This window comes from Podarcis tiliguerta (genome assembly GCF_965153285.1).
Source record: "Podarcis tiliguerta genome assembly, chromosome: 5".
NCBI classification, from domain to species: Eukaryota; Metazoa; Chordata; class Lepidosauria; order Squamata; family Lacertidae; genus Podarcis; species Podarcis tiliguerta.
The window spans coordinates 83,675,138-83,700,571 of NC_139538.1; the positions used below are offsets into that span (position 1 = coordinate 83,675,138).

General features: G+C 44.1%; 2 protein-coding genes across 9 annotated transcripts in view; both read right to left on the reverse strand.

Annotated features, from left to right (window-relative positions):
• Positions 1–9,898, reverse strand: part of ZSWIM8 (zinc finger SWIM-type containing 8) — a 58,215-nt gene extending 48,317 nt beyond the window's left edge. For 7 of the 8 annotated variants that reach the window (XM_083440284.1, XM_083440282.1, XM_083440281.1 and 4 more), the window contains exon 1: positions 8,353–9,745. In XM_083440284.1, coding sequence (XP_083296410.1) covers positions 8,353–8,530 — 178 coding nt within the window. In that variant the 5' untranslated portion in view covers positions 8,531–9,745. Of the gene's footprint in view, positions 1–8,352 lie in introns of all 8 variants that reach the window. The other variant, XM_083440283.1, reaches the window with a different exon arrangement.
• A 4,505-nt stretch (positions 9,899–14,403) lies between these two features.
• The window catches only part of LOC310677413 (neurotrypsin-like), a 39,483-nt gene continuing 28,452 nt past the window's right edge, over positions 14,404–25,434 (reverse strand). The window contains exons 14-18 of the mRNA XM_083440378.1: positions 24,475–24,553; positions 20,033–20,155; positions 19,393–19,673; positions 15,345–17,613; positions 14,404–14,926 (exon numbers count right to left, since the gene is read on the reverse strand). Of these exons, the coding sequence (XP_083296504.1) occupies positions 17,303–17,613; positions 19,393–19,673; positions 20,033–20,155; positions 24,475–24,553 (794 nt within the window). The 3' untranslated portion in view covers positions 14,404–14,926; positions 15,345–17,302. The remainder of the gene's footprint in view (positions 14,927–15,344; positions 17,614–19,392; positions 19,674–20,032; positions 20,156–24,474; positions 24,554–25,434) is intronic.

Below are 25,434 nucleotides of genomic sequence, written 5' to 3' on the forward strand. Positions count from 1 at the left end.
GGGCCATATCACAGGGTGGGAAATCCTTCCCATCCAGAAAACTACCCTGAAAACTGGTGAAGTACAATTCCTAACCTCTTCTCTTGTCCGTTGGCTGGAATTCTGGCAGAATGCATTAAATGGTTTCTGAGCACATGCTGTATTCTCTCTGCCTATAACTACTTGGTCCATTCGACCTCTGTTCAGACATTTACAATAGTTTTTCCAAGATTTAGGCAGAAGATACTAAAGTGGTGTGTCAGCAAAGAGGCCAAGCCTGGCTTTATAAATTACTTGGTGTATTCTGCCTGAGGAGAGAGAAATCAGCATGGATGAGTTTCAGATAACAGAAAACAGCCTCACCTGCTACCAAAATAATATCCCAACCTGAGATTTCAGAAACCACCTCCCCAGCTGCAGCTGCAGCTAAAGATTCATTCAACCCTTTGTGCTAGTTATTGCCATTGCAGCCTGCCTTCTAGGTGAAGAGGTTACAATCTCTAAGACAAATCAGGGTCTTCACATATTTGAACCCAGAAGGGCTAAAATATAAACTGCTTCACTACTAGCATGTTAGTTAGCATGCAAATATATTTGCATTTAATATTAAATACATTTGTATGCCACCCCTAACAAAGCTGTTAGTTATTCCAGGTCTCATACAAATAAACATGATGTAGTGTATGGGTGGATTTCCACCCATTTCAAAGCATGTTTAATCCTCATTGTTCTCCATTGTTTTTATTTTTGCCACAACATTACCACCTCCTCTGTGAAAGGTTCACTTGTAGCATGGGTGGATAATCTTTTTGGGCAGATGGGCCAGTTCTTAATTTTTATCTCCCTCCAAGCCATGGGGCAATTTTGACCGTGGGTGGAGGCACCAACTTGACAATCATCTGATGTCATGGCCACTTCAGATGACCATCCCCTCACCCCTGCTTTATAACCTAACTTGCAGCACTGAACCCAAAGTGTGTCAACTGACTCTTTGTTTTGTTGTTGTCGTCATCTGTTTTGTTGAACCATCTTATCGTGCAATTTATAATACAACCTGATAACTGTGATTGTCATGTTTTCTCTCTGTTAAAGGTCATAAAGACTGTGCACTTTTAACAACTGCAAGGTTACAGTTTCAACAGGTGGAGCTTTTCATCACTGCACCTGTGTTCCAGGAAAGATCCTCCTTTTACAATTTTGTCATGCAGCTGTTAAAGGCACACTTTTCCATCCGCATAAGACTTACTTCTTAAAAACAGGTAGTAATAGACTTCCATTACTGTTCTCTATTCAGAACTTAAAAACAGGTAGAAATAGCCTTCCATTACTGTTCTCTATTCAGAACTTTTAAAAAAAGACTTCTGTTTTTATCAGTACCTGGAGACTACAATTAAGTGAAATTGGAGTTTTAAATTAGAATTTGAAGGCTACAATTCTAAAAATGTTTACCAGGTAACTTGAAATCAGTATTTGGGAAGGGTGAGTTAAACCACAGAGCCTAGGACTTGCTGATCAGATGGTCGGCGGTGCGAATCCCCGTGACGGGGTGAGCTCCCGTTGCTCGGTCCCTGCTCCTGCCAACCTAGCAGTTCGAAAGCACGAAATGCAAGTAGATAAATAGGTACCGCTCCGGCGGGAAGGCAAATGGCGTTTCCACGTGCTGCTCTGGTTCACCAGAAGCGGCTTAGTCATGCTGGCCACATGACCCGGAAGCTGTACACCGGTTCCCTCGGCCAATAAAGCGAGATGAGTGCCACAACCCCAGAGTCGGTCACGACTGGACCTAATGGTCAGGGGTCCCTTTACCTTTACCTTTAATGTATGAACAGAGCTTGCCATCTATGTGTCAACCTTTCACCCTTAATTTATTTTCCAGTGGGACCACTGCTCCCTAGTACATGCCACTTTCTTACCCTCAAAGCCACGCATAGGCAAACTCGGCCCTCCAGATGTTTTGGGACTACAACTCCCATCATTCCTAGCTAATAGGGACCAGTGATCAAGGACGATGGGAACTGTAGTCTCAAAACATCTGGAGGGCCGAGTTTGCCTATGCCTGCTCAAAGCCTCTCATACGTCAAAGCAGCCCCTGATCCCACTCACAGCCAATCACTGGCATCTAAATCACTTTCTCCACTGCCACATGCTGCCACCATCCATTCCATATTCTTCATATCTGACAGTAAGTATGAGCAAAATGCAAGTTTTGTGGTCTGCACTGCTCCATTTCAATGTTCCCCCTACACACCATGATACCTGCACAGCTTATATAAATACACATGAAACAACCAGTATTAGCCACAGTTTGGTCATCACCACAATAATGACAGATGATTCGACAGTGTGGGTAGAATATGTTCACACGTTTTGGCTAGATTTCATAGTCCACCACTAATTATGGACTTGGGGAGAAAAGTAGACAGATGTGCAAGATTATGGAAAGGCTTGGATTCTTGCTGCTTCCAAGTGTTTGCATATTCTGATAATATGACCCTTCCCCCAAAGCCCTCTGCACAGGCCAGAGGACTTCATCTGTCCCACTTGGCACAAAGTAAGAGACCACTCTCTCTTCAGAGTTCTCTTCAATGCACAACTCAAGAGGAAGGAAAAGGGTGTCATGATCTCCTGAAACAGGCTGTAATCAGGATAAATGCACAAGTGTCAATAACAATCTGACAGTCACATTTGTGAAAATCTGCACATTGCAAACCCTGAAGGGCTTGATAAGGTCGCCAGCCTTTTAACTGATAGTCTTATTTTAAGATCACATATCATGCTTGCAGTTGTAACAGGTTCCCGGAAATTCAATTTTTCCAAACAAGAGACAAGGAGAAATTGTTTGCATTTTCATTTGACATATTTAAAGTCCAGAGTTTATCTTTGGTATGCTTATTTTTAAGACCATTTCAGTTCTTTCTTCAAGCAAAACTCTAAGCAAAGATCTGCCTGCCCCAAATTCATAGCAAGTCCCAATTTCACCCACCAGAAAGTCAGTTAACTCACTCTAGTATTTTACAAGTGGTTTATTAGCTAATTAACCAGATTCAATAACAAAGTACAGTACATGTTTTGGAGATATTTTACAAGTATTTCTTGATATAAGAACAAGGCTGTCATATAAGCAGAAAGCTGTAACACTGCCCTTCAAGAAATGAGAGAGGGAGTAAGAATTCATGCCTGCAGATTCCATTGATACAAAGCACAATCATTCCTCTGTCAAATGTCTTTCAGATCTGCTAGTTGTGCAGTGAGTGCCACTCTATATGCTTAAACCTCTCAACATTGTAGTCTTCATGGATTCATTCTACCTAAATTTATTTTAAAACATTTACACTGTTACCTCCTAGGAGAAAGTTGAACTGTTTACATAAATACCAAGGTTCCTACCTTTCTAAATTCCAAACCTTGGCAGTATTAAGATTATTAACACTTTTGTTGGTTCTGTAATGGAACAAAAGCAATCACATGTAGGATTTAGGATGATAAGTTTAAGATCACATATCTGCTAACCATCCACACAGCCAGGTCTGAATAATCTTAATTGGAACTGTAAGACTGATGCTGCCTGAAACAGCACCTGGTACAGGTAACACATCAAAACTACTGGGTTGTATTCAAACTACACTAGTGGTCCGATCACACAACAGGAATTCTGTATCTTCTCCTCCCAACCATACATCCCCAAAATTTGCTTTGGAAGACCCACCACCCCTTTGAAGCTGATTTTAAAGATGTGGGGTAGCTGAAGAAGACAGAGAGAAAGCTCATTTTCATGAGCAGAAAGGTAGTAGTGGGTATGCCCCAGTCCCTTAAAAACCCTTAGACACTGTTATTCTCATTCTGCAGATAATGAATCAAAACTTTGATCTGGGCTTTGCTAAGGGCTAGCCAGACAAAATTTGTCTGGCTGAGATTTCAACTCAAGTCTCATTACCTGCCCAGCTTACAATACTGAATAGTATCAAAGAGCAAACAAGTATGAATGGGCTGGGGATTGAATTAGATGAACATTACCTCCAAATCTCCCAAATTATATACATTTTCATGAAATCTTTATTTCAAGTTGTAACACTTATGTTATGCAGGAAGTATGAAGGGGATGTGTAAGTAAAGTACTTGCTCAAGTGTTAGTAAATAGACAAGGCAGACTAAAACAAAGTTACATGTTTCCTATAATGTAATTAAATTAGAAAAATCTTTATATAGAACCTCTCCATTTAGCCAAAAAGCCAAACACATAGTTAAGCCCAGAATAACCAGGAAGCATAACTTCCTTTTTCATTGTGCTGTGGACTAAATCTTCAGTGCTGTGGCCAATCTTTCTTTGCAAAGGAAATTGTGTCCTAGATCACTGACAACAGTATTCCATACTGATGCAATAAAGACAAAGAAGAAAACTGACATTGTGAATTCAGTTTTTCCATTTAAAGTAAACAGGCAGACTTGCCTCTGTAATGAGTTCAGCACTGAACAGTTTCAGTACATTCAGAACAGCTTTTTCATGTAATCCATTGGATACCCAATTCTTTGATCCTGAAAGTAGATTCTGTTACCATATTATGTGTTGCCACATTGCGCTTTTTCACAATCTAATATCACCATTAGCATGAACTACCTTCTTCAAAATAACAAAATTAATTCTATGCAGTTTATGAAGTAATACTTTTTACACTGAAGTATTTGGGCAATAAGACCTGATACTGGATAAGAATATTTCTTTAATCAACTTCAAGACATCCTACTGACCTACTGTTTGTTGAAACTTCTACATTTTGCTACTCTGCACCATAAGGCACAAACATTTATAGCAGGTGGCAACTAGTGTCCATTCAAGTATTATAGCTCATTTCCACCCCACTTCATTCCTCATCCTTGTTTGTAACACTATAAAATGCAGTGCTAAAAATCAAAGGAAGTTAAATGTAATTATGGACAAGTGACAGAATTCATTAAGCTGAATTAAGCTTCACCGAAAAAGCTACAGAAGTCATTTCTGAATACAGTGGTACCTCGGGTTACATACGCTTCAGGTTACAGACTCCGCAAACCCAGAAATAGTGCTTCAGGTTAAGAACTTTGCTTCAGGATGAGAACAGAAATTGTGCTCCAGCGGCGCAGCGCGGCAGCAGCAGCAGCAGCAGGCCCCATTAGCTAAAGTGGTGCTTCAGGTTAAGAACAGTTTCAGGTTAAGTACGGACCTCCGGAAGGAATTAAGTACTTAACTCAAGGTACCACTGTACTATAAGGGCTAAAGCATGTACCAATAACTACCTCTCCAAGACTTCAGAGTCAATGGTGAATTATAGGATTCTGGGAGGACCTTGTGTTTCTCCACTGGCATAACTGAAAAAAAGAACCCTAATAAGCCTATCTCATTTCTAAGGGATCACTTCACACTAGTGAACCAAACGTGCAAATCTAATTAATAGTAGACTGGGGAAAAAAAGTACAGCCATTCAAGAGCTCCTTGCAAAATGAAGCTGAGGGGTTGGGGAGGTTTTTAAGCTCAAGGGTCATATTCCCCTGTAAGCAACTTTCTGGAGGCCACATGGTGGTGGTGGGCAAGGTCAGAGGCAAAATATGTGTGGGACCAGAGTTAAAAGAGGACAAACAAATAGATTCTGAGATTGGTGCAATAGGCTACACACAGGCATGCAAAATACAGGTTTCTACACAAACATAAGTCTGTTTTCACCCTCCATCAAGCAACACACAAGGATTATTACAGTTCAAGGACCCATGCCAACAAGGCAAAAGTACTTGAGGAGGATGTAGTCAGGCCTAGCGAGCAGTGAGACTTGGGTAGAAGTAACACGGCCTGGGAGAGTCTCGAGGCCCAGATGGAGAAGACTGGAGGGCCACATTTGACACCTGGGTCTGAGGTACTCCACCACTGATGTAGCTATACCAAGCATGTGTTTTAGAACATGTATCCAAGCTACTGCCATTATACTTTTATAGTTTAAAAGAACACAAGTGTACACTAGTATATTAGACTTGTACCAAGGAGAACTGGGTTCAAACCACCATGCAGCCATGTAGCTCACTGGTGACCTTGGGTCAGATACTAAAGCTAACCCAGCCTAACCCATCCCAAGGAGCTGTTATGAAGACAGAAATGAATAGTCCCATTTATACCCATGTACTCCTTAGTTTAAAAAACAATGTTTATTAGTGAATGCATTTCATTAACAATTTCCTGCTCCTCACTTCTCCAATCCCCATGGATTTCAATGCTTTCTTTCTAGCTAGGAGGTGGAAATTTAACAATTTTACCTCGAACAATTCAATTTTCCACCAAATCCATGGAGGTTGTCACTTTAAGTGGAAAGAAAGGCCATGGCACCAGGCAAAATACCATTATTTCCAAAGAAGGGACAAACTCAAACATTTTCTAAAAGCAGCACAAGTTACCTTCTGGTCTGTGATCACAAACTCTGAGTGGCAACAGGTTAATCACTTATTTCATCCTGAGCAATGATCAGAGTTAATATATTAATGCACTATATGCACTACATTCTATAACTGCTAGATATAGTACAAAGTTTTGCTGTATAGTATTGTCCACAACCTGCAACAAAGCTCTCCGTCAAAATAATCTCAACTATCAAGTAAGCCTTGAGTAGTTTCATACTGGCAACCCCTGTGCAAAGAAAACATACTATTTTAACATTTTCATCTGGCATTCCTAACCATATTCCTGAACTTCCCCAAGTTACAAAGAATGTTTTCACAACTGGGTAACAGTGCTAGCTATAGATGCTAACAAGTGCTGGGGGGAGGGACACAGTTTGATATGACCTACTAAAAACTTCTTTGTTTCAGCAAGCCTAGCCAGACGTGTAATTTTATTATGAATACATTTTTTAGTTCCACTGATTTTACCTGTATTTTTCATAAATATTTCACAGTATTTTGTATTAAACTACTTACAGATATTTCTGTTTATTTTGTTTATCTGAAATATTTTTATTTTATTTTAACACATTACATATTACCCTTCATCCAACAGATTCCAAGGTGGTGAACAAATATAATTAATGAATAATTTTAATGATTAATAAGACCTTATAATTTACAATAAAACTGGTAACATTAAATCTAATATGAGGAAGCAGCTAAAAACATACACCAAGCCTAGGCATTACACAAATTAAAATACCTGAGGAAATTTAACCTGGCACACTCTTCAGGGAGCATACTACTTGTAAAATCAAGCTCAGTTCTGAGCAGATCCTTCACCACATGCAACCAAGAATAAAGATCAACTTTATAATACAGACTGGGCTTGTAAATATTTCTTTACACACCATCAATTTCTCCTCACTGGTTTAAATGGCAACACAACACATTTCATATATGCATATGATGTGCCTGTATGTCAAAATATGTTGTATGACAGGAGCTGGATTGTGACTGTCTGCCACAAAATGCATAGTACTGTATGTGTATTTGGTAGGGTATAATTTGTGTAGCAGCCTCAGATATCTGCTTTTAAAAAACTGAGTTACAATAATTAAATCTGAGAGACCAAAAGACCAAAGTTGGATGATAGCAACAAGCTATTTGCAACTATTTGGTTCAGAAAATTATTCTACCATGAGTTGACACGATAGCAAAAGAGCACTTCTCTGAATGTAAAGTGTTGTTCAAATGTACCATCCATGAACAGTTAGCTTCCCCTTTGGACAGACTTTACCTTCATTGCATGACAATATTGCAAATTATAGCTCAATTTCAAGAACAGTTTATTATATCCCTGATTTGCATTCCTTGCATTTTGCCCTTACTCTGAGTAAAAGTACCATCAATGGTGAACTGTGGGGCCCAGTATACAAAAACTAACATTCAAACAGGTTGGGAACCACCAACTTAACCTTTGACTGAGGAAGAACAACTATCACAGAGCAAGGTATAATCTCCTTAGCAAAAGATTAAGTATATAACTAGGTCAGTCTTGCTGCACTGTAACATGCCTATACATTCTTAGTAATCATTGCAATGCATTTCATTCAGGCAATAATATCCTAATTAGACTGTGAAAAAAACTAGTCCACACCATGGAAGATGCAGGCAGCACTGACAGTCCTTATCAATGGCAGATTTTGGGTAGAAAAGAAAAATTTTAAGCAGCTCTAATTTGTGTGCATATGAGTACAGCTAAAGTTCATGACTAATAAGCAACACTGGATCATGCCCCTTACTTAATGCAAGTCTGAGTCTGCAGCTGATCCATGTTACAATATTTTTGTTTTTCCATTTCAACACACACCTGTTTCTAATTGCCAACATACCTTGACTGGTTGCCTGCCTACAGGCACCTCATCGATCCTCGGTGTTTTTACCAACCCCTTTCTATACCCAGCCACTCACCTTTCATTTTGACAGTGGGGGAATTGGGTCCGGCAGATTGCTTCCGCCATCCTCTCCAATTCTGGCATAAGCTCTCCGCCTCAGAGATGAAGGAACAAAGGGAGTCTTCTTCAAAGCGGTCAGAATCTTCGAATGAAAACCTTTCCCCGTCCTCCCACTCTGCAAACATGAGTTCCATCACATCCAAAAAAACAGGGAAAGGGGAAAAGCAGGCCTTCTCTCTCAGAGAGGTGCAGCGACAGGACTCCAGGACAACCTGTATTAGTACTTCAAGTTCAATTTGCTCATTTGTCTCCGGAGGGTAGGTGGGTGGGGGAAGGAGCAACACCAGCAAAAAAAACCCAAGCAACTACAGCGACAGAAGTAACTAAATTTTTGACCGTATACATTCAACTTTGAAAAAAAAAAAAACCCCAAAAAACACCCACAGCTGCAACGTCTTCACAACTCCGCTTCCTCAAAAGAAAGAACGGGGAAAGTGCACCCGCAAACCGCTCCTTGGCTTGGCTGGCATGTGGACACCTGTATTTAGCAAAAACGCGGGAGAGGCTGAAATAAGCGAGGTTTTCAACCCCCCTCCCCCCAAAAAAGCAGAAAAAAGGGGAGGGATATAAAAAATAAAAACCCCACCCAGAGGAAACTGCATGCAAACAGGGGGCTCACCGAGGCCCGTCTATAAGCCACCAGCGTTTGGCGAGAGAACTTGGGATGTCGGGCGAGTGCACATGTGCAAAACCATGCCTACCCCCTACCGCACCCCGAAGTTTTGACACCCCCCCCAAAAAAAAACCGCAAACGAGACGAGGCCCCTCGCAGGACGCCTCTCAGCTGGAGCGGTGGGCAGGGGAGAGAAGTGGGGGCAGGAAGGCTGTTGCTCCGCCAGAGAGTGTGACAGAAAGGGGTCGAGTAAGGAGAGGGGCAACTGTGGGGTTCAGAAACAGGAGATATGTGGGGCGGGGGGGGGCGGGGAGGCCCGGCAAATAAGGAGGCTGCGGCGCCCCCCACCGCGAGCTTGAGGGGAAAACGGACGGAGCTGCCTCAGGCGGCGGCGAGGGAAGCAGCTGAAGCGGCCCTCGGACGGGTTCGGGGGGGGGGTTGTCTCGTCCGTCGTCCGGGCCCAGCGAATGGAATCCCTTTCACGGGGGCGCCATGGCGGCGACGGCGGCGGAGGGCCCCTCCTGGAGTGGGGCGAAGGCGACGACGGAGCGAAGGGAGGAAGAAGGGGCGGCTCCGCGAAGCGAAGTAAGGGGTAGGTAGGTTAACCCGGGCCTTGGCCTGGCGCGCCGACGCCTCCCTCTCAGCCGTCCGCTGGGCGAGCGCTAAAATGGCCCCCCTTGCTCGCACGCGCGCGCACGCGAGGCCACCCGCCCCCCTCCCCGCACGGCCACGGGCGAGCGCGCGCGCCGCCCTCCCTCACAGCCACCACAGCGAAGCGGCCCTTTAGGCTCCTCCTCCTCACTCCCTCCCTCCCGCTTCCTTATCGCCCAGCTGAACTTCGCTTCCGGTCGCGCCGCTTCCGGCTTCCTCCGCGACCGCCCGCAGAGATAGGGAGGAGGAAAAGACGATACCACGAACCCGCCATAGAGATGCGAATAGTAGAGACGCCCGCGAGTGTGGCCTTGTAAAAACGGAAGCTTCCGGGCTCTTTTAGGTATCCGCGCAGGGTTACCTGGGGTCACGGCTGCGGAACACGAGTTGGGCGCGCGTTTGGAGCGCTGTGGTTTTGCGTAGGGTCATGGATGATCTGTATTGCTGCATTGCAGGGGGTGGTTGTTGTTGTTATCATTATTATTTATCATTTGCTAGAAGCTACTCAGAGTGTCTGGGGGCAACCCAGTCAGATAGGCAGCATATTATTATTATTATTAATAGTAATAATAATAATAACAACAACAACAATTTTTATTATTCTATTTGTCTACTGCTCTTCATCCAAAAATCACAGGGCTGTCTGCAACATAAAATTACAAAACGAAAACACAGAATATGTAATAAAACAAAAACAAACCAGTAACCCCCCTCACGCAAACACACAAGTCCATAGAACGTTAATCACCCCAAAGCCTCGTTGAAGAGAGATGATTTTGCCTGGTGCCTAAAGATATGTAAGGAAGGGCCAGAGGGTTGGACTAGATGACTCCAGGGCGCCTTCCAACTTTGGATTCTACGATTCTTTGTCAGCTGTGGGAAATACAGCTCGGTGTGTGAGGATCATAGAATTGTAGAGTTGGATGGGACCACAGGGGTCATCTAATCCAAACCCCCACCCCCCACAATGCAGGAATCTTTTGCCCAAGAATGTGCTTTGAATGTGCTTCAGCTCTCATTGAACTCACTGAATGTGGGACTTGCTTCTGAGCAGGCATGCATGGATTGTACTGCCAGACCCTGCCAGGTGTGGAAGTGAGGAGCAGCCTATATTGGAGAAATCCAGGACTTCCGTGTAGCCTGAGCCAGCCCACAGATGAGGCAGGAAGAAACACCTGCCTCAGACAGCAGAAACACAAGAGGAGGCGTCCCACCTGCCCTACCAGTGGCAGAGACCACTTTGACACTGGTCTCCACCCACCCCTGCAGGCATAGGGATCCAGCGCCAAAGCTCTCCAGAATGCCCCCCTCTGGCCAGGTTCCATTGGGTGCACTTGTGGAGTTTGCAGCCCACCATGCCCAGCAGCAAGGCTTTGTAGCGGCTACATTGTGTGGGGTGGCAACAGGATGTATTGCCTCAGGCGGAAAAATGTCTTGGGCCACCCTTGAGCCCAGCTGGGATAAGGCTGTCTGGGCTCCTCTTCCACAACAAAAGGTAGCAGCTAATACTAATTCGAAGCTTCTTTCATTTTTAGGTGAATATTTTTGGAAGGGAATTTTATTTTTAGTTTTGACTTATTTTTACACTTTCTGCCTGACTACTGCTCCATGTGGCTAACAGGCAGCAAAGCAAAACAAACAGGTGGATTCTGTGTTTTCCCTCCAGGAGAAAGCAAAAACACTCCGAATACTGGGGTCCACACTGACTGCTTGAAAGTGTAATGTATCAGGCAAAGAAGCAGGAATTAAAGTACCAGACAAAGCCCTGCAATCTGTTTACTTGCTCATTAGGTGGCATGGGAAGATTTGCAAGGTAAGTAGTCCCTATCCCTTTAGGTAAGGGTGTACTCTTATGACAGAACCTCCATCAATCTGTATCCTTTACCAAAATGGCCATTGCATGTTGGGGCTTTCCAAAATAAGGTTATTGGATGGTCCAGAAGTCACGGGAAGCATCAGTAGTTTTGTCAGGTTTGTGGCAGCAAGTCCAGTGTAGAGTTAGAATCATAGAGTTGGAAGAGACCACAAGGGCCATCGAGTCCAACCCCCTGCCAAGCAGGAAACACCATCAGAGCACTCCTGACATATGGTTGTCAAGCCTCTGCTTAAAGACCTCCAAAGAAGGAGACTCCACCACACACCTTGGCAGCAAAGTCCACTGTCGAACAGCTCTTACTGTCAGGAAGTTCTTCCTAATGTTTAGGTGGAATCTTCTTTCTTGTAGTTTGGATCCATTGCTCTGTGTCCGCTTCTCTGGAGCAGCAGAAAACAACCTTTCTCCCTCCTCTATGTGACATCCTTTTATATATTTGAACATGGCTATCATATCACCGCTTAACCTCCTCTTCTCCAGGCTAAACATGCCCAGCTCCCTTAGCCGTTCCTCATAAGGCATCGTTTCCAGGCCTTTGACCATTTTGGTTGCCCTCCTCTGGACACGTTCCCGTTTGTCAGTGTCCTTCTTGAACTGTGGTGCCCAGAACTGGACACAGTACTCCAGGTGAGGTCTGACCAGAGCAGAATACAGTGGCACTATTACTTCCCTTGATCTAGGGAAGTAATACTCCTATTGATGCAGTCCAGCATTGCATTGGCTTTTTTAGCTGCTGCGTCACACTGTTGGCTCATGTCAAGTTTGTGGTCAACCAAGACTCCTAGATCCTTTTCACATGTACTGCTCTCAAGCCAGGTGTCACCCATCTTGTATTTGTGCCTCTCATTTTTTTTGCCCAAGTGCAATACTTTACATTTCTCCCTGTTAAAATTCATCTTGTTTGTACAAGTTAGATCATCAATGGTTTGACAATTATGTAAATATTGTTAAAGATGTGGTGGGATACCCTCCTAAAAATGAATAAATACAAGGATTTGTATTAATTGGGATATGGATTAAAACACAAACTGCAGAACTTGCCAGACAGAGGATTCCTGAGCTGGTTTATGCAAACTAACCTGGCAGAGCTATGCCATCAAGGAAACAAGAAACGGCCATTAACAATATAAGGGAACTCCTTCCCCCTTGCCCCAGGTATGACCAGAGACTGGGGATTGGGGAGGTTGCCAGGGTAACTGCTCTGGGGGAGAGCAAAGGGTTTTCTGGGAAGGAGGAGGAAGAAAAAACTGAGATCCATCTTTGGGGGAGGCTGGCTGCAGGCAGGCTGCACTGCTGCCTCCTGAAAAAGCCATGCCGTAAGATCTGGACTCCCTCCACGCAGACTGAAGGTGTAAATAGGTGAATTATGGTAAGATGTCGTAGAAAGGCAATACAGTGGTACCTCGGGTTACAGACACTTCAGGTTACAGATGCTTCAGGTTACAGACCCTGCTAACCCAAAAATAGTACCTCTGGTTAAGAACTTTACCTCAGGATGAGAACAGAAATCACATGTCAGTGGCGCAGCGGCAGCTGGAGGCCGCATTAGCTAAAGTGGTACCTCAGGTTAAGAACAGTTTCAGGTTAAGAACGGATCTCCAGAACAAATTAAGTTCTTAACCCGAGGTACCACCGTATTCAGCAGCCCATTGTGCTGTAATCTGAAGACAGCTCATGCAGTCACTAACACCACAACTACCGGTATATTGGTACAAAAGTCAGATACCTGCCCCTCTCTACCGAGCAGTAGCAAAAGTCCATGGGGTCCCAGGCCCCCACAGAGGGTCTGTGTCCCTTTGGAGAATAGAAGAAGATGCAGTGGAGACCGTCATGGCTTTAAGAAATATGGTTTATTTTTCTTCAAACAATGTTGGATGCTTTCCTTACAGCCATCTATTGGACCCAAACAGGATTCCCAAACAGAGTAGATAACAGAGAGTCAGTAACTAGACCTTTAGTTCTTCGGTATTCAGAATTTTATTTCCCCCCCCCCCCCCCCCCGGTGAATAGATTGTCTGAAAAGCACATTCTAGGCTGTGAGGAAGAGATGATAGTAATTAACACTGGCAGCTGTAATTACACCTCATGCTAATAACACAGAACAGACAATTTGGTAATTACTGTGCCTTGTCTTTTATAGTGCAGGAGGGATAGTGTGTTGACTTTAATTGAATAAAAGGGGACGGTTTGTGGATGATGTAAGCAAACAGTGCTATGTTGTTTTGCACTAGCTAAAATTTTAATCAAAAGATACATTACTGTACCATTAATCAACATATGTGCTAGTTTCTGAAAACCGGTCATGCTATCAACGGATTCCCAGTGATGAGAGTGAGAGAGGTAGTCTTCTTCCACTTGAGGGGTGCTTTGCATATGAGACTTGAGAGCAACTTTATTTTCATTTCCTTTTATAAATCCAATGATAAAAATAAAAATCTTACATTTATTAGAATATAAGAGCGGAAGTTCAGATTAAAAGGATGGGTGTGGCCATCTAACACACATCTGAAAGCCTTTCCCTTGATTCGGCAAGACAGCCACATGTTCTAGTTTGGAAAGCTCTGAAGTTAATAAATACCAATAAGGGTCCCAGTTTAACTAGGACTATACACTAGGCTTCCTTGACTGTGGCCCTCCAGATGTTTTTTTGAGACTACAATTCCCATCATCCCTGACCACTGGTCCTGCTAGCTAGGGATCATGGGAGTTGTAGACCAAAAACATCTGGAGGGCCGAGGAAGCCTGCTATACACCATAGACATCTTACCATGATTTTATAATGCTGTTCATTCTGAGTTGTCGTGAAAAATTCCGTGACAATGATGACCAGGGTGGATTTCCTTTGACTGAGAAAGAACTGGAGACATACACTTTTCTTCTTCTTTGTCATATTTAGTTTATTTACAAATATACAAGTAAACCTAAGTGGAGTCAAAAAGGCACTCCAACAAGGCAGCAAATGTACTTCCCCATATCTGTTCTGCAGAGAGCTACCCCTTGGAGCCAACTCAAATCTTTCTCTTTGTTTCTTCCAAAACTGCCACCTCCACCACTCCCTCTTTCCCAGGCTCAGGGGAAACTCAGTCAAACACAGAGTCCCAACTATCTCCTAATCATTTCTAATTAATGGCACAAATTTGTATCTGAAACTTGAACCACGATGGGTTCCTGGCAAATAAAAATGCACGATAAAACAACCAATAAAATAAATAATAATAACAAAACAGCAGAACGGTAAAACCATATATTAAAACCAGAGCAAGGTAAAATTCAAATTATTTTCTTAAAACAGTATCTTAAAAGGGAAGAGCACAGAAAGAAGAAACACGACGGTACATGTGCATCAGCAAAACTGGACGCCTTCATCTGCCCCAGCTGCAACAAAATGTGTCTCTCATAGAATCATAGAGTTGGAAGAGACCACAAGGGCCATTGAGTCCAACCCCCTGCCAAGCAGGAAACACCATCAGAGCACTCCTGACATATGGTTGTCAAGCCTCTGCTTAAAGACCTCCAAGGAAGGAGACTCCACCACACTCCTTGGCAGCAAATTCCACTGTCGAACAGCTCTTACTGTCAGGAAGTTCTTCCTAATGTTTAGGTGGAATCTTCTTTCTTGTAGTTTGGATCCATTGCTCCGTGTCCGCTTGTCTGGAGCAGCAGAAAACAACCTTTCTCCCTCCTCTATATGACATCCTTTTATATATTTGAACATGACTATCATATCACCCCTTAACCTCCTCTTCTCCAGGCTAAACATGCCCAGCTCCCTTAGCCGTTCCTCATAAGGCATCGTTTCCAGGCCTTTGACCTGCATCAGTCTCTACAGCCACAGCAGGCACTGTAATTCTCCAATGGTTTTGATGTCATCCCGAAAGGTATACTCCTCCATTGTCTCCCAAGACGCCAACAAAACAAACAGATCTTTAAAGGCCCTGGACATATAAAAAGTTGGCATCACACAAGCCTGGAGTGGGGGTATTTCAAAGATGAGTGCTGCTGTAAGCAGGGTCTTTCTCTGCTCATCACCTGCCTTGTTTCTGACGTCGGGCTCAGGAGGGCTACTGAGGAAGATCTCAACATTCAGGCAGTTTCAAGAGCTCATATCACCTGACCACTCTGGGCTATGAACCAGCAGCCTGCCTCACAAAGCAATAGTTAGCCAGCAATGTAACACACAACACACAAACAAACATCTGTGGTAATTTGCATAACTGTTCATCTAATGTGTTTTTAAAAAAACACGTAGGAAGACACAGGTTAAAGTTTCCAGGTAGTATATATTTCAGAACTCTGCATCTTATGGTGCTGACCAGCAGGAGTGTACATATGTTATGAAAGAAACGAGGGAATAAAATGAATATGCCACATTTCGTTTCATTCATTTCAGTTAAAATGGCACAAACACTTTAAAGTACTATGTTTTCAGCTGTCTCAAGGTTTTGTTTCCCTGTCCAGCCACACTATCTTGGGGCATTTGTTCATGATCAGAAATCACAAACTTCTGCCTGTCTTCCAAAGCTACAAGATATTTCAAATGCTACCCTCCAAAACTGTTCTCTTGATATATGTAACATCTGGGATGTTGTAATGTTAAGGAGGTATGTAGACAAATGTTAAACAGGGAGGGGGAGGAGAAGTCAGACATATCTTCCCAGTCAGCATCCTAAAACTTTCTCACTGACCTGAGGAGGAAAACTGAAAATATAGAAAGGAGGAGTGTGGGAGAGAAGCAGAAGTTCTATGGAAAAAATAATTCCGCTGACCACCCAGGAGAGCAATGTGAGATTAAAAGCACAATAGCTCATTTCAGACATGCCAAATCATGGTTTTCATTAAACATATTCCAATGTTTGCAACTTCCAAGCATACAAAAGGCAAGTCACTGCAAGCTCCTTATCCATTTTTGTTTTCTCAGAGCAATCCGTTCCTACATTCCCTACTCTTCCTGTGGCTCAGCAGCCTCTAAACTAGAAGTTGCTAACCTGTGACCCTACAGTTGTAGACTCCAGTAGCCATCTGCTCCAGCCAGCATGGCCAGTGGTCAGAGATGATGGGAGTCCAACAACATCTGGAGGGCCAGAGGTTAGCCATTTCTGCTCTAGATGAGTCTAGAGACAGAGTGGTGTCTATAAAATCAAGCATCACACCAACCCAAGGATAGCATAAACCATGGCTTGCAATCCCACTTCCAGCAAAAGTTTCTAATTCTGGGTTGTCACCTAATTGCAAACCATGATTTGGCATGATATCTGAATTGAGTCAATATCACCCTTCACTGTATATCTGCCTAAAAAGAGAGATTAAGAGGTTGAGTGGAAACAGAAGAAAGCAGGTAGCTGAAACCATGCAGGTGATCTGGTGTGAACAGCACAGAGTAATCCGGGGTAGCAAGAGTAGAAGTTTGTGTGAATGGACACTCCATAAGAAATATTCCATTTAGCAGCACCATGGAATATGACCAAGCCCATGTTCCCCTGTGCCCTGAAGAAGTGTGGCAGCTCTTTTGGAAAGAGTGGCATTGCCACCACTTGTTCTTTCAATAAACAGAACTTTGTATGAATACATCAGCCACAAGGATGTTAAATTTTCATTCACCTTTTCCTATCAGTAGCGTAAAATATTTTCTCGCTGCCCGCTTGCAAACGAACCTTGTTTAGGTACCAGCAAAAAACAGACACCCAACCAGAGACAAAAGACATCCTTCTAAGCCACTGCCCAAATACTGCTGTGTAAAACAACACAAATCCATCTTTGGATTGAACGGTCTTATATCAGTTTGGTCACCTTCTTGATCCAGGGCACAAATTTGCTGACTTTTGTGTAAACGCCAGGAGAGTCTTTTCGCCCACACCCATATCCCCAGGAAGTGATCCCTAGAATTACCCAGTGTCCACCTGACCTTTGACACATTAGCGGACCTCCACTATCCCCCTGACAGCTGTCCACCCGGTTATCTTCAGAAATGTTCCCAGCGCACAGCATACGATTAGTGAACTTCTTTCCATAACGGGATTTGCACACTCTTCTTGGGAGTAGGGGCACCGAGCCCTGGAGTAACGTCCTTGAGTATGACCTCCCTGAAACAATAATAGGTTATATATCTAGTGTAGCTCAGATAACAAAAAATCCTACCCACCAAACACAACTATTGTTCTCCGGCACAATTTTGATTAGGTTAACATAGAAAAAAAATATCCTTCCCTAGGCCAGGATGGTATTTTAATGCAATGTGAAGTGGATTTTGATGTGATCTTCTTATACAGTCGTTTCTTGGATCCCAGACAGCTTGCAACTTGAACGTTTGGGCTCCAAATGCCGCAAACCCAGAAGTGAGCGTTCTAGTTGGCAAACATTCTTTGGAAGCAGAACGTCCAACAGGGCTTCCTCAGCTTCTGACTGAGTGCAGGAAGCTCCTGCAGCCAATCGCAAGCCGTGCCTTGGTTGCCGAATGTTTTCAGAAGTTGAACGGACTTCCGGAACGGATTCTGTTTGACAACCAAGGTATGACTGTAATGTGTTTTTATGGGGCAGGGGAGCTGGTTTAAATAAAAAGTTGGCAAAATGCTGGATGTGTTTACAAGACAGGATATGCAAAGGTTAGCTGTAACTAGCATCATGTGTCTAAAGGTAAAGGGACCCCTGACCATTAGGTCCAGTCATGACCGACTCTGGGGTTGCAGTGCTCATCTCGCTTTATTGGCCGAGGGAACCAGCGTACAGCTTCCAGGTCATGTGGTCAGCATGACTAAGCCGCTTCTGGCGAACCAGAGCAGCGCACGGAAACGCTGTTTACCTTCCCGCCGAAGCAGTACCTATTTATCTACTTGCACTTTGACGTGCTTTTGAACTGCTAGGTAGGCAGGAGCAGGGACCGAGCAACGGGAGCTCACCCCGTCGCAGGAATTCGAACTGACGACCTTCTGATCGGCAAGTCTTAGACTCTGTGGTTTAACCCACAGCGCCACCCGCGTCCCTATCATGTGTCTAGGCATACATTAATTTTGCAAACTGAACTGCCCAAATCCTTGTAGAGCAGAGTGATCTTGCAGTGGTTGCTGGAGCACTGCTTTCCACATGCTGCTGATCATAGGAAAAGAATTAGGGTGATCTGGGGACATGCAGACTGAGATCTGGGAATAATCCATGTGTATTATGTGATCATCTGCAGAGTTCTATAACGCCAGGGTAGCTGGCAGCCTATTCAGTAGTGCCTATCTGGGATTATCCCTCTTAAACCTTGCAACTATGAAAACAGAAACAGAAACCTGCATAAATTTGTGGGTAGATTTCCTGTGCACGGCCTTTCCTGTGCCCAGTCTTCCTTCATACACTCCAACATCTTCCCAAGCACTTAGCAAATACACACAGTATTTACACATGTAGTTCACATACTGCTATGATACAGAGACACCGCAGTCATACACTCAGTCTAATCAGCACATTTGATGGCATTGCCTGTCCCTCTATTTCCCAACAGTGGCAAATGGGTGCATCTGTTCCCAGGCCTTATACGTTGGCAATTTTTAAACCTTCCAACATCTGGAATGTTTGCAAATATCTCAATAAATGCCCTATCAGATGAGCAGGGAGGGTATCTAAATTAATTCCAGAGTTCTCAGCCAACGGCTAGTGCAGACTGTGTTTACCTCAGTCTTTTTCTTTAGCAGAATTTAAAATGAATTTGGCAAAAAGACTGTTTTTCCTGCAAATCAGCTTGTTTTGTGCTTTAATTTGATGCTGAATTTGTCTCTGTATACTGAGCGCCCTAAAAGATTATCCAAAGCTGGGTAGAACAGACACCCCAAATCTTACTATCTCTTTCCATGTGAAAAATCCTGACACAATCTACAACTTACCTGTATCTCCCCAGCCAGATATGACGCAGGCCTGTCTATCTATAGAAGACTTCTCCTTCCTCTCAGGAAGGCAGACAGGAAGGACATGGTGGCTGAAGGAAAGACAGTTGCCGCTTTTGCCCCGAATTCTGACTAAAGCAATGTCATTGTCGTTGCTGCTAGACTGGTAGTTCCTATGAAGGACAATCTTCTCCACCGGCAGCTCTCTCTCGAACTCGTCCCTCACACCAGTGTGGTGGTCTCCCACACGCAGCAGGTAGCGCCGTACATCTACTCCAAACCTGGCCATGAGAGAATGATCAGTCAGTCGATTACTCATCCATAGAGATGACTCACCTTTTTCTTCTTTTCTTGTTCAGCGTTGGAATTTAGATTGCAGTCTCCCTGGGCACAGACCCAGCTTTTCTGTTCATGATATTCTGCAAGGCATCATGTTAACTGATGGCACTAATGTGAATACACAAGATCACCATCTCAAGACTGCCACTCTCTTGTGTTCACAAAAGGTGGCCAATTGTGGGCTCTCTTAGGTAGGTATTTTAGGTGAGGGCCATAGGTTGACGGTTTTGAGTTGGGGACAGAATGGCAATTGTGTTTTGCACTTCTGCACTTTAAGGACTACTTGCAAACAGCCTGTTACCTTTTGAAGCAATGTGCTGCCGTCAGCACCCAGCAGTTGCTGATAAGAGTCGCTCCACACAGCAGACGAGCATCTCTGTGAAACCCCTTTAGACGTAGCGAGACCTGCCAAGGCCAGCCTCCTCTGAAAGAGAAATGGGAGGCAACGTGAAAAATACAGAGGTAGACGAAATAAGAACAGAAGGAAGGGTTATGTGAAGGATGCTCCATGCTTCATTGATTTGCGTTTTTTTCTTAAAGAAACTCTGTTAGCTAGTGGCACAACCTTCTAGAGTAAAGTGAGCGTCACCAGCATAAATATCATGACTGAAATGAGCTCATTAGTGTTTGGTGCTGTACAAGTACAGACAGCAAGAGGTCATCGCTAAGGGTATTCAACTGAAGGCTCGTGAAAAAGGCAATAAGAGGATGCAGAGAGAATCCACCTGCTTAGGTCCTGCCATAGCACTGGGGGCAGGTCATCCAACAGGACAGCCAAGGCAGTTTCAGTACCAAATCGGGATCAAAATGGGTCTAGATAAAGGAATCTAAGAATGCCTAGAGGTATGCAAGCACCTTGCCCCCAAATCCAACCTGATGACACTTGGAAAAATAATCAGAGTTCAGAGACCATTGCTTTCAGAGTGGTTTCAAAACTGCCTCCTTTCATAACAAGGCATTAAACGTCTACTGGGCTCAGTAAGCCATCTCGCTTCTTCCCAGTCTTATGAGCCAAGAGGTGCACAGAGCAAGCAAATAGGCAATATGTCGCATTCCTACAAGCAACTTTTCTGTTATAACCTTAAAGGTAAAGGTAAAGGTACCCCTGCCCGTACGGGCCAGTCTTGACAGACTCTAGGGTTGTGCGCCCATCTCACTCAAGAGGCCAGGGGCCAGCGCTGTCCGGAGACACTTCCGGGTCACGTGGCCAGCGTGACAAAGCTGCATCTGGCGAGCCAGCACAGCACACGGAAACGCCGTTTACCTTCCCGCTGGTAAGCGGTCCCTATTTATCTACTTGCACCCGGGAGTGCTTTCAAACTGCTAGGTTGGCAGGCGCTGGGACTGAGCAACGGGAGCGCACCCCGCCGCAGGGATTCGAACTGCCAACCTTTCGATCGGCAAGCCCTAGGCGCTGAGGCTTTTACCCACAGCGCCACCCGCGTCCCTCATTTTATAACCTTAGTCCTCAGTAATTAAATTCATTCAATAAATTACGGCTGGAGTCTGTCCAAAGCATCCAAATCATGATGGATGCCAGCATATATATTTTTAATTCTGAAAACACACCGCAAAAACAATGTGCCAATTATGGCTTCTTAAAACCAGCCTCTGGGCCTAGTTAAAGGAAGCCCCAAACCACTCAGAGTAATTCCACTGGGTGGCACTGCATAAATGCAAAACTGGCAGAAAAGGGTTTATGTTTTTGTCATCACCATCGTTGACACAGTACAGGCTCAAATGCAAGATCTCACTTGTATTTTTTAAATTTGGCTTGAGTTTCCCATCACTTGCATTTGAACCATCTTCCTGTCATTGTCCCAAGCTCCCTAGTATAACATTACTGAATAGACTCTGCTCTGTGGGAAAGGACACGAAGGAGCAATTATCTAGATCGGCCAAGCATTTTCCTGCCTAAGTCAACTTATTTCTGAGAAGAGAGTACCATTCAGTTCCAAAGAAGTATATACATGATACTATTTCTTACTAGGGCTTGCCGATCAGAAGGTTGGCGGTTCGAATCCCCGCGACGGGGTGAGCTCCGATTGCTTGGTTCCAGCTCCTGCCAACCTGGCAGTTTGAAAGCACGTCAAAGTGCAAGTAGTTAAATAGGTACCACTCTGGTGGGAAGGTAAACGGCGTTTCCGTGCGCTGCTCTGGTTCGCCAGAAGTGGCTTAGTTATGCTGGACACATGACCCAGAAGCTGTATGCCAGCTCCCTCGGCCAGTAAAGCGAGATGAGCGCAGCAACCTCAGAGTCGTCTGCGGCTGGTCCTAACGGTCAGGGGTCCCTTAACTTTAAATTCCACTGAATTCAGTTCCATTTACTGTCTAGTAAGGGTGCTTAGAACTGCAGCTGGGCAGTGTAGTCGTATGGTATTGCTACACCAGTGGCTGCAAACAACGGCACAACATTGGCATAACGTAGCCACAATCTTAAGCGACAAAGTAGACAACAAGATAAAACCTGCTTTAAAGGAGAGTCAACATAGAAACACTGGCAGACATTCCCTCGGTGTCCTTGGCAATTCCGATGCCACCCACCGACCACTGCGTTGTGCATCCCTGCTGTCACATTAGCCATGCGTGAAAGGAGCCGATCAATGCACAGCAATGCCCAAATGACCCAATGACATCACCCTACACACCATGCATACAAAGCACAATGCGTCAGCAGCCACAAACGCAACCCCAGTACAGACAGCTGTGGCAAGCAGGAGCCCAGATAGACACATCTGAGGCAGATGGAACTCAGGACGGACAAATAGTCCCAATCAGAACATTTCCTGGCACTTACATATGTCAGAATGCCTGTGAGCGTGCATAGATCTTTTAACCAATCAAGGCGCAAGTCTTTTGGTGAGGAAGGGGTTTAACCCTAGGTGAAAAGGAGAGGGTGTCTGTATTGCCCCAGGCATGGAGGCAATGGGTGATTCTTCTTTTTCCTGCTGCTACTGGGTTGTTTTCATTTAGTGGACCCATTTCTCTATACATGATTACTGGTTAGTTATTTGTTAATTCAGCACTGGAGCTTTTGATTGATGCAAGAACTCAGTGGAAGGTGTGTAGGGAAACTGTTGTTGTCTGTTTAGTTTTTTCGGCAAAGGATGAATGCAGGCGTATTACGCAGGGGTTACCGTATTTTTCGCTCTATAAGACGCACCAGACCACAAGACGCACCTAGTTTTTGGAGGAGGAAAACAAGGAATAAAAATATTCTGAATCTCAGCAAGAGGGATCGCTGTGCAGTGAAAGCAGCAATCCCTCTTGCTGTTCTGGCTTCTGTGATAGCTGCGCAGCCTGCATTCGCTCCATAAGACGCACACTCATTTCCCCTTACTTTTTAAGAGGGAAAAAGTGAGTCTTATAGAGCAAAAAATACGGTACGTTCCTGGATAGCACGTGTATACATGAAATTGCTTATAGTGAGGAACAGCAGCTAAAAAGCCGAACTCTGCCAAAAATCCGCCCAACTACAATCGCTCCCTCCAAACCTCTTTTCTCAAACCCCAACTCTTCACAGGCCTTGAAGATTGGTGCAAAGGCTCCCGGGATTGCAGCAGCAAAGACTCCTAAGACCGCTAGCTGTTTTCCTGCTCTTTTCATGCCATTTTTGCAGTTTTCCTGTTCTTTTCGGGCCGTTTTTGCTCCTTTTGCTCCTTTTGTGCCTTTTTGCGGTTTAAATCACTTATACATTATTTCAAAAACTTATGTCATGTGGTACAGCTTAATTTCTAAATACAGTGGTACCTCGGGTTAAGTACTTAATTCGTTCCAGAGGTCCGTACTTAACCTGAAACTGTTCTTAACCTGAAGCACCACTTTAGCGAATGGGGCCTCCTGCTGCTGTTGCGCCGCCGGGGCACAATTTCTGTTCTCATCCTGAAGCAAAGTTCTTAACCTGAAGCACTATTTCTGGGTTAGCGGAGTATGTAACCTGAAGCGTATGTAACCCGAGGTACCACTGTAAAATGTATATGGAGTAAATATGGTCTGGAAACCATACTTGGGCCCTCTTACATAGAAGCTCTTTCCATGTCCACAGATGTGCAGAGAACAATAAGTAGCCCAGCAGCTGACTTGTACTTCACGTCTGGTGGTACTGTCCTCCAATGCACCTGGAGCAGCAGAGGCTAGCTCAGGGAGTACACAGTGCAGAGTCAGGTGACATGGTCCTCTACAAAGTGCCACCTGAGGCGGCCACCTTACTCTGCCTAATGGTAAAGCCGGCCCTGCATATGTCCCATCCTGAAGACAGCAGAGGTGAGCAATACAAAAGGGCGTCTCCCCAAGAATCAAGACAGAGCTGGATCAACTACAGGCTCCATTGGAGTGAGCAAGAATAGAATTCCAAATGAGTCCTGCCTAGTTAACTGCATTTTCACCAGCAATTGCAAAAGACCAAAACAAAGAACATACCCCGCTCTTAAATTTGCCCATCTATTGCTTGACTATCAGGAATCTCACCCTTTGACCAAATGATTAGAAGGGATTAGAAATAATCCTAAACACTACTTGGGAGCAGTGTTAATCTTTCGCTCTGGGTAATTCATGCAAACCTCATGAGGAACTATGAAATACACCCAAATTAATCCATTTTTCTATCATGCAACAGAACAACTGGGCTAGGAATATAAGAGGCCGGTTTATACCAGCTCAGACCGTTGGTCCATATAGCACAGTATTGCATTCTCCATCTAGCAACATCCTTATTATTATTATTACAAGTTGCAAGTGAGGTACCTGAGAGATTTGTTTCCACCAATTATCCTTTTTTTGCGATGGTGAAGCAAGCGCCGTCCACACATGCCAAATATTGAACCTGCCAATAAAGCCAAAGTGATTTAAACACATAGCCTCACATCATAGCCCTTCAACACAATCTGCCGGTACTCCGTTAATGAACATTTTGCCCTTGTATAAAGATTTTGGAAAGATAATACCACTTTAATTAAAAGACAACTTTTCCCTTCTCTTGCACCACTATCCTGCATGAAAATTTCAATAGATTAAAACCAGGGGAAATGCTTACAAGCCATCATGAACGTTAATGGTCAATACTGAAAACTAAAAATGAAAACAAGAAGAGTCTGGTGAAGCATTTCCCCACCCGTAAAAACAAAGCACCGGAGAAAATAATTGTTTCCGACAAAATAAAACATGCACGTTGCGCACACTTTTTGCAAATTCGATCTAAAAATCAGTTGCAGCCCTAGGCAGGCATAAAGGTCATGGAAACTCTTGGTGTTGAGATACTTGATGTTGTAGTTGGAGGCGGTATCAGCCTTAAGTTGACAACAACCCTTAAAACTCCTTAAAACACTAACAAATGTATCATGGCATAATCTTCCTTTTAAGGACATACTTTTAATAGCAAATGTTGATGGCGGTGGTGACAATGCTAGGTTGCAGCACCATGGTCAGCAGAGGGAAGTACCATGGTTGGGAGTGGGAAGCCTTACCAAGAAGTCAACAAGCTATTGCCAGCGGTAGGCTCTGAAACAAGAGTGTCAGGGAGCATTAGGATTGATCTGTCCATTGGGTAATTCACACACTGCAAAACAATTAAGTGGGATTGAGGAAGGGTGGGGTTTTGGGAATCTAACGTAGGGGCCTGCTTTGGAGGCAGGAACTAGGGGCCTGGATAAAAGACAAGAGTGTGGATGTCACAAATAACCCTGTTCATTGGGGTTAGTAAAGGTA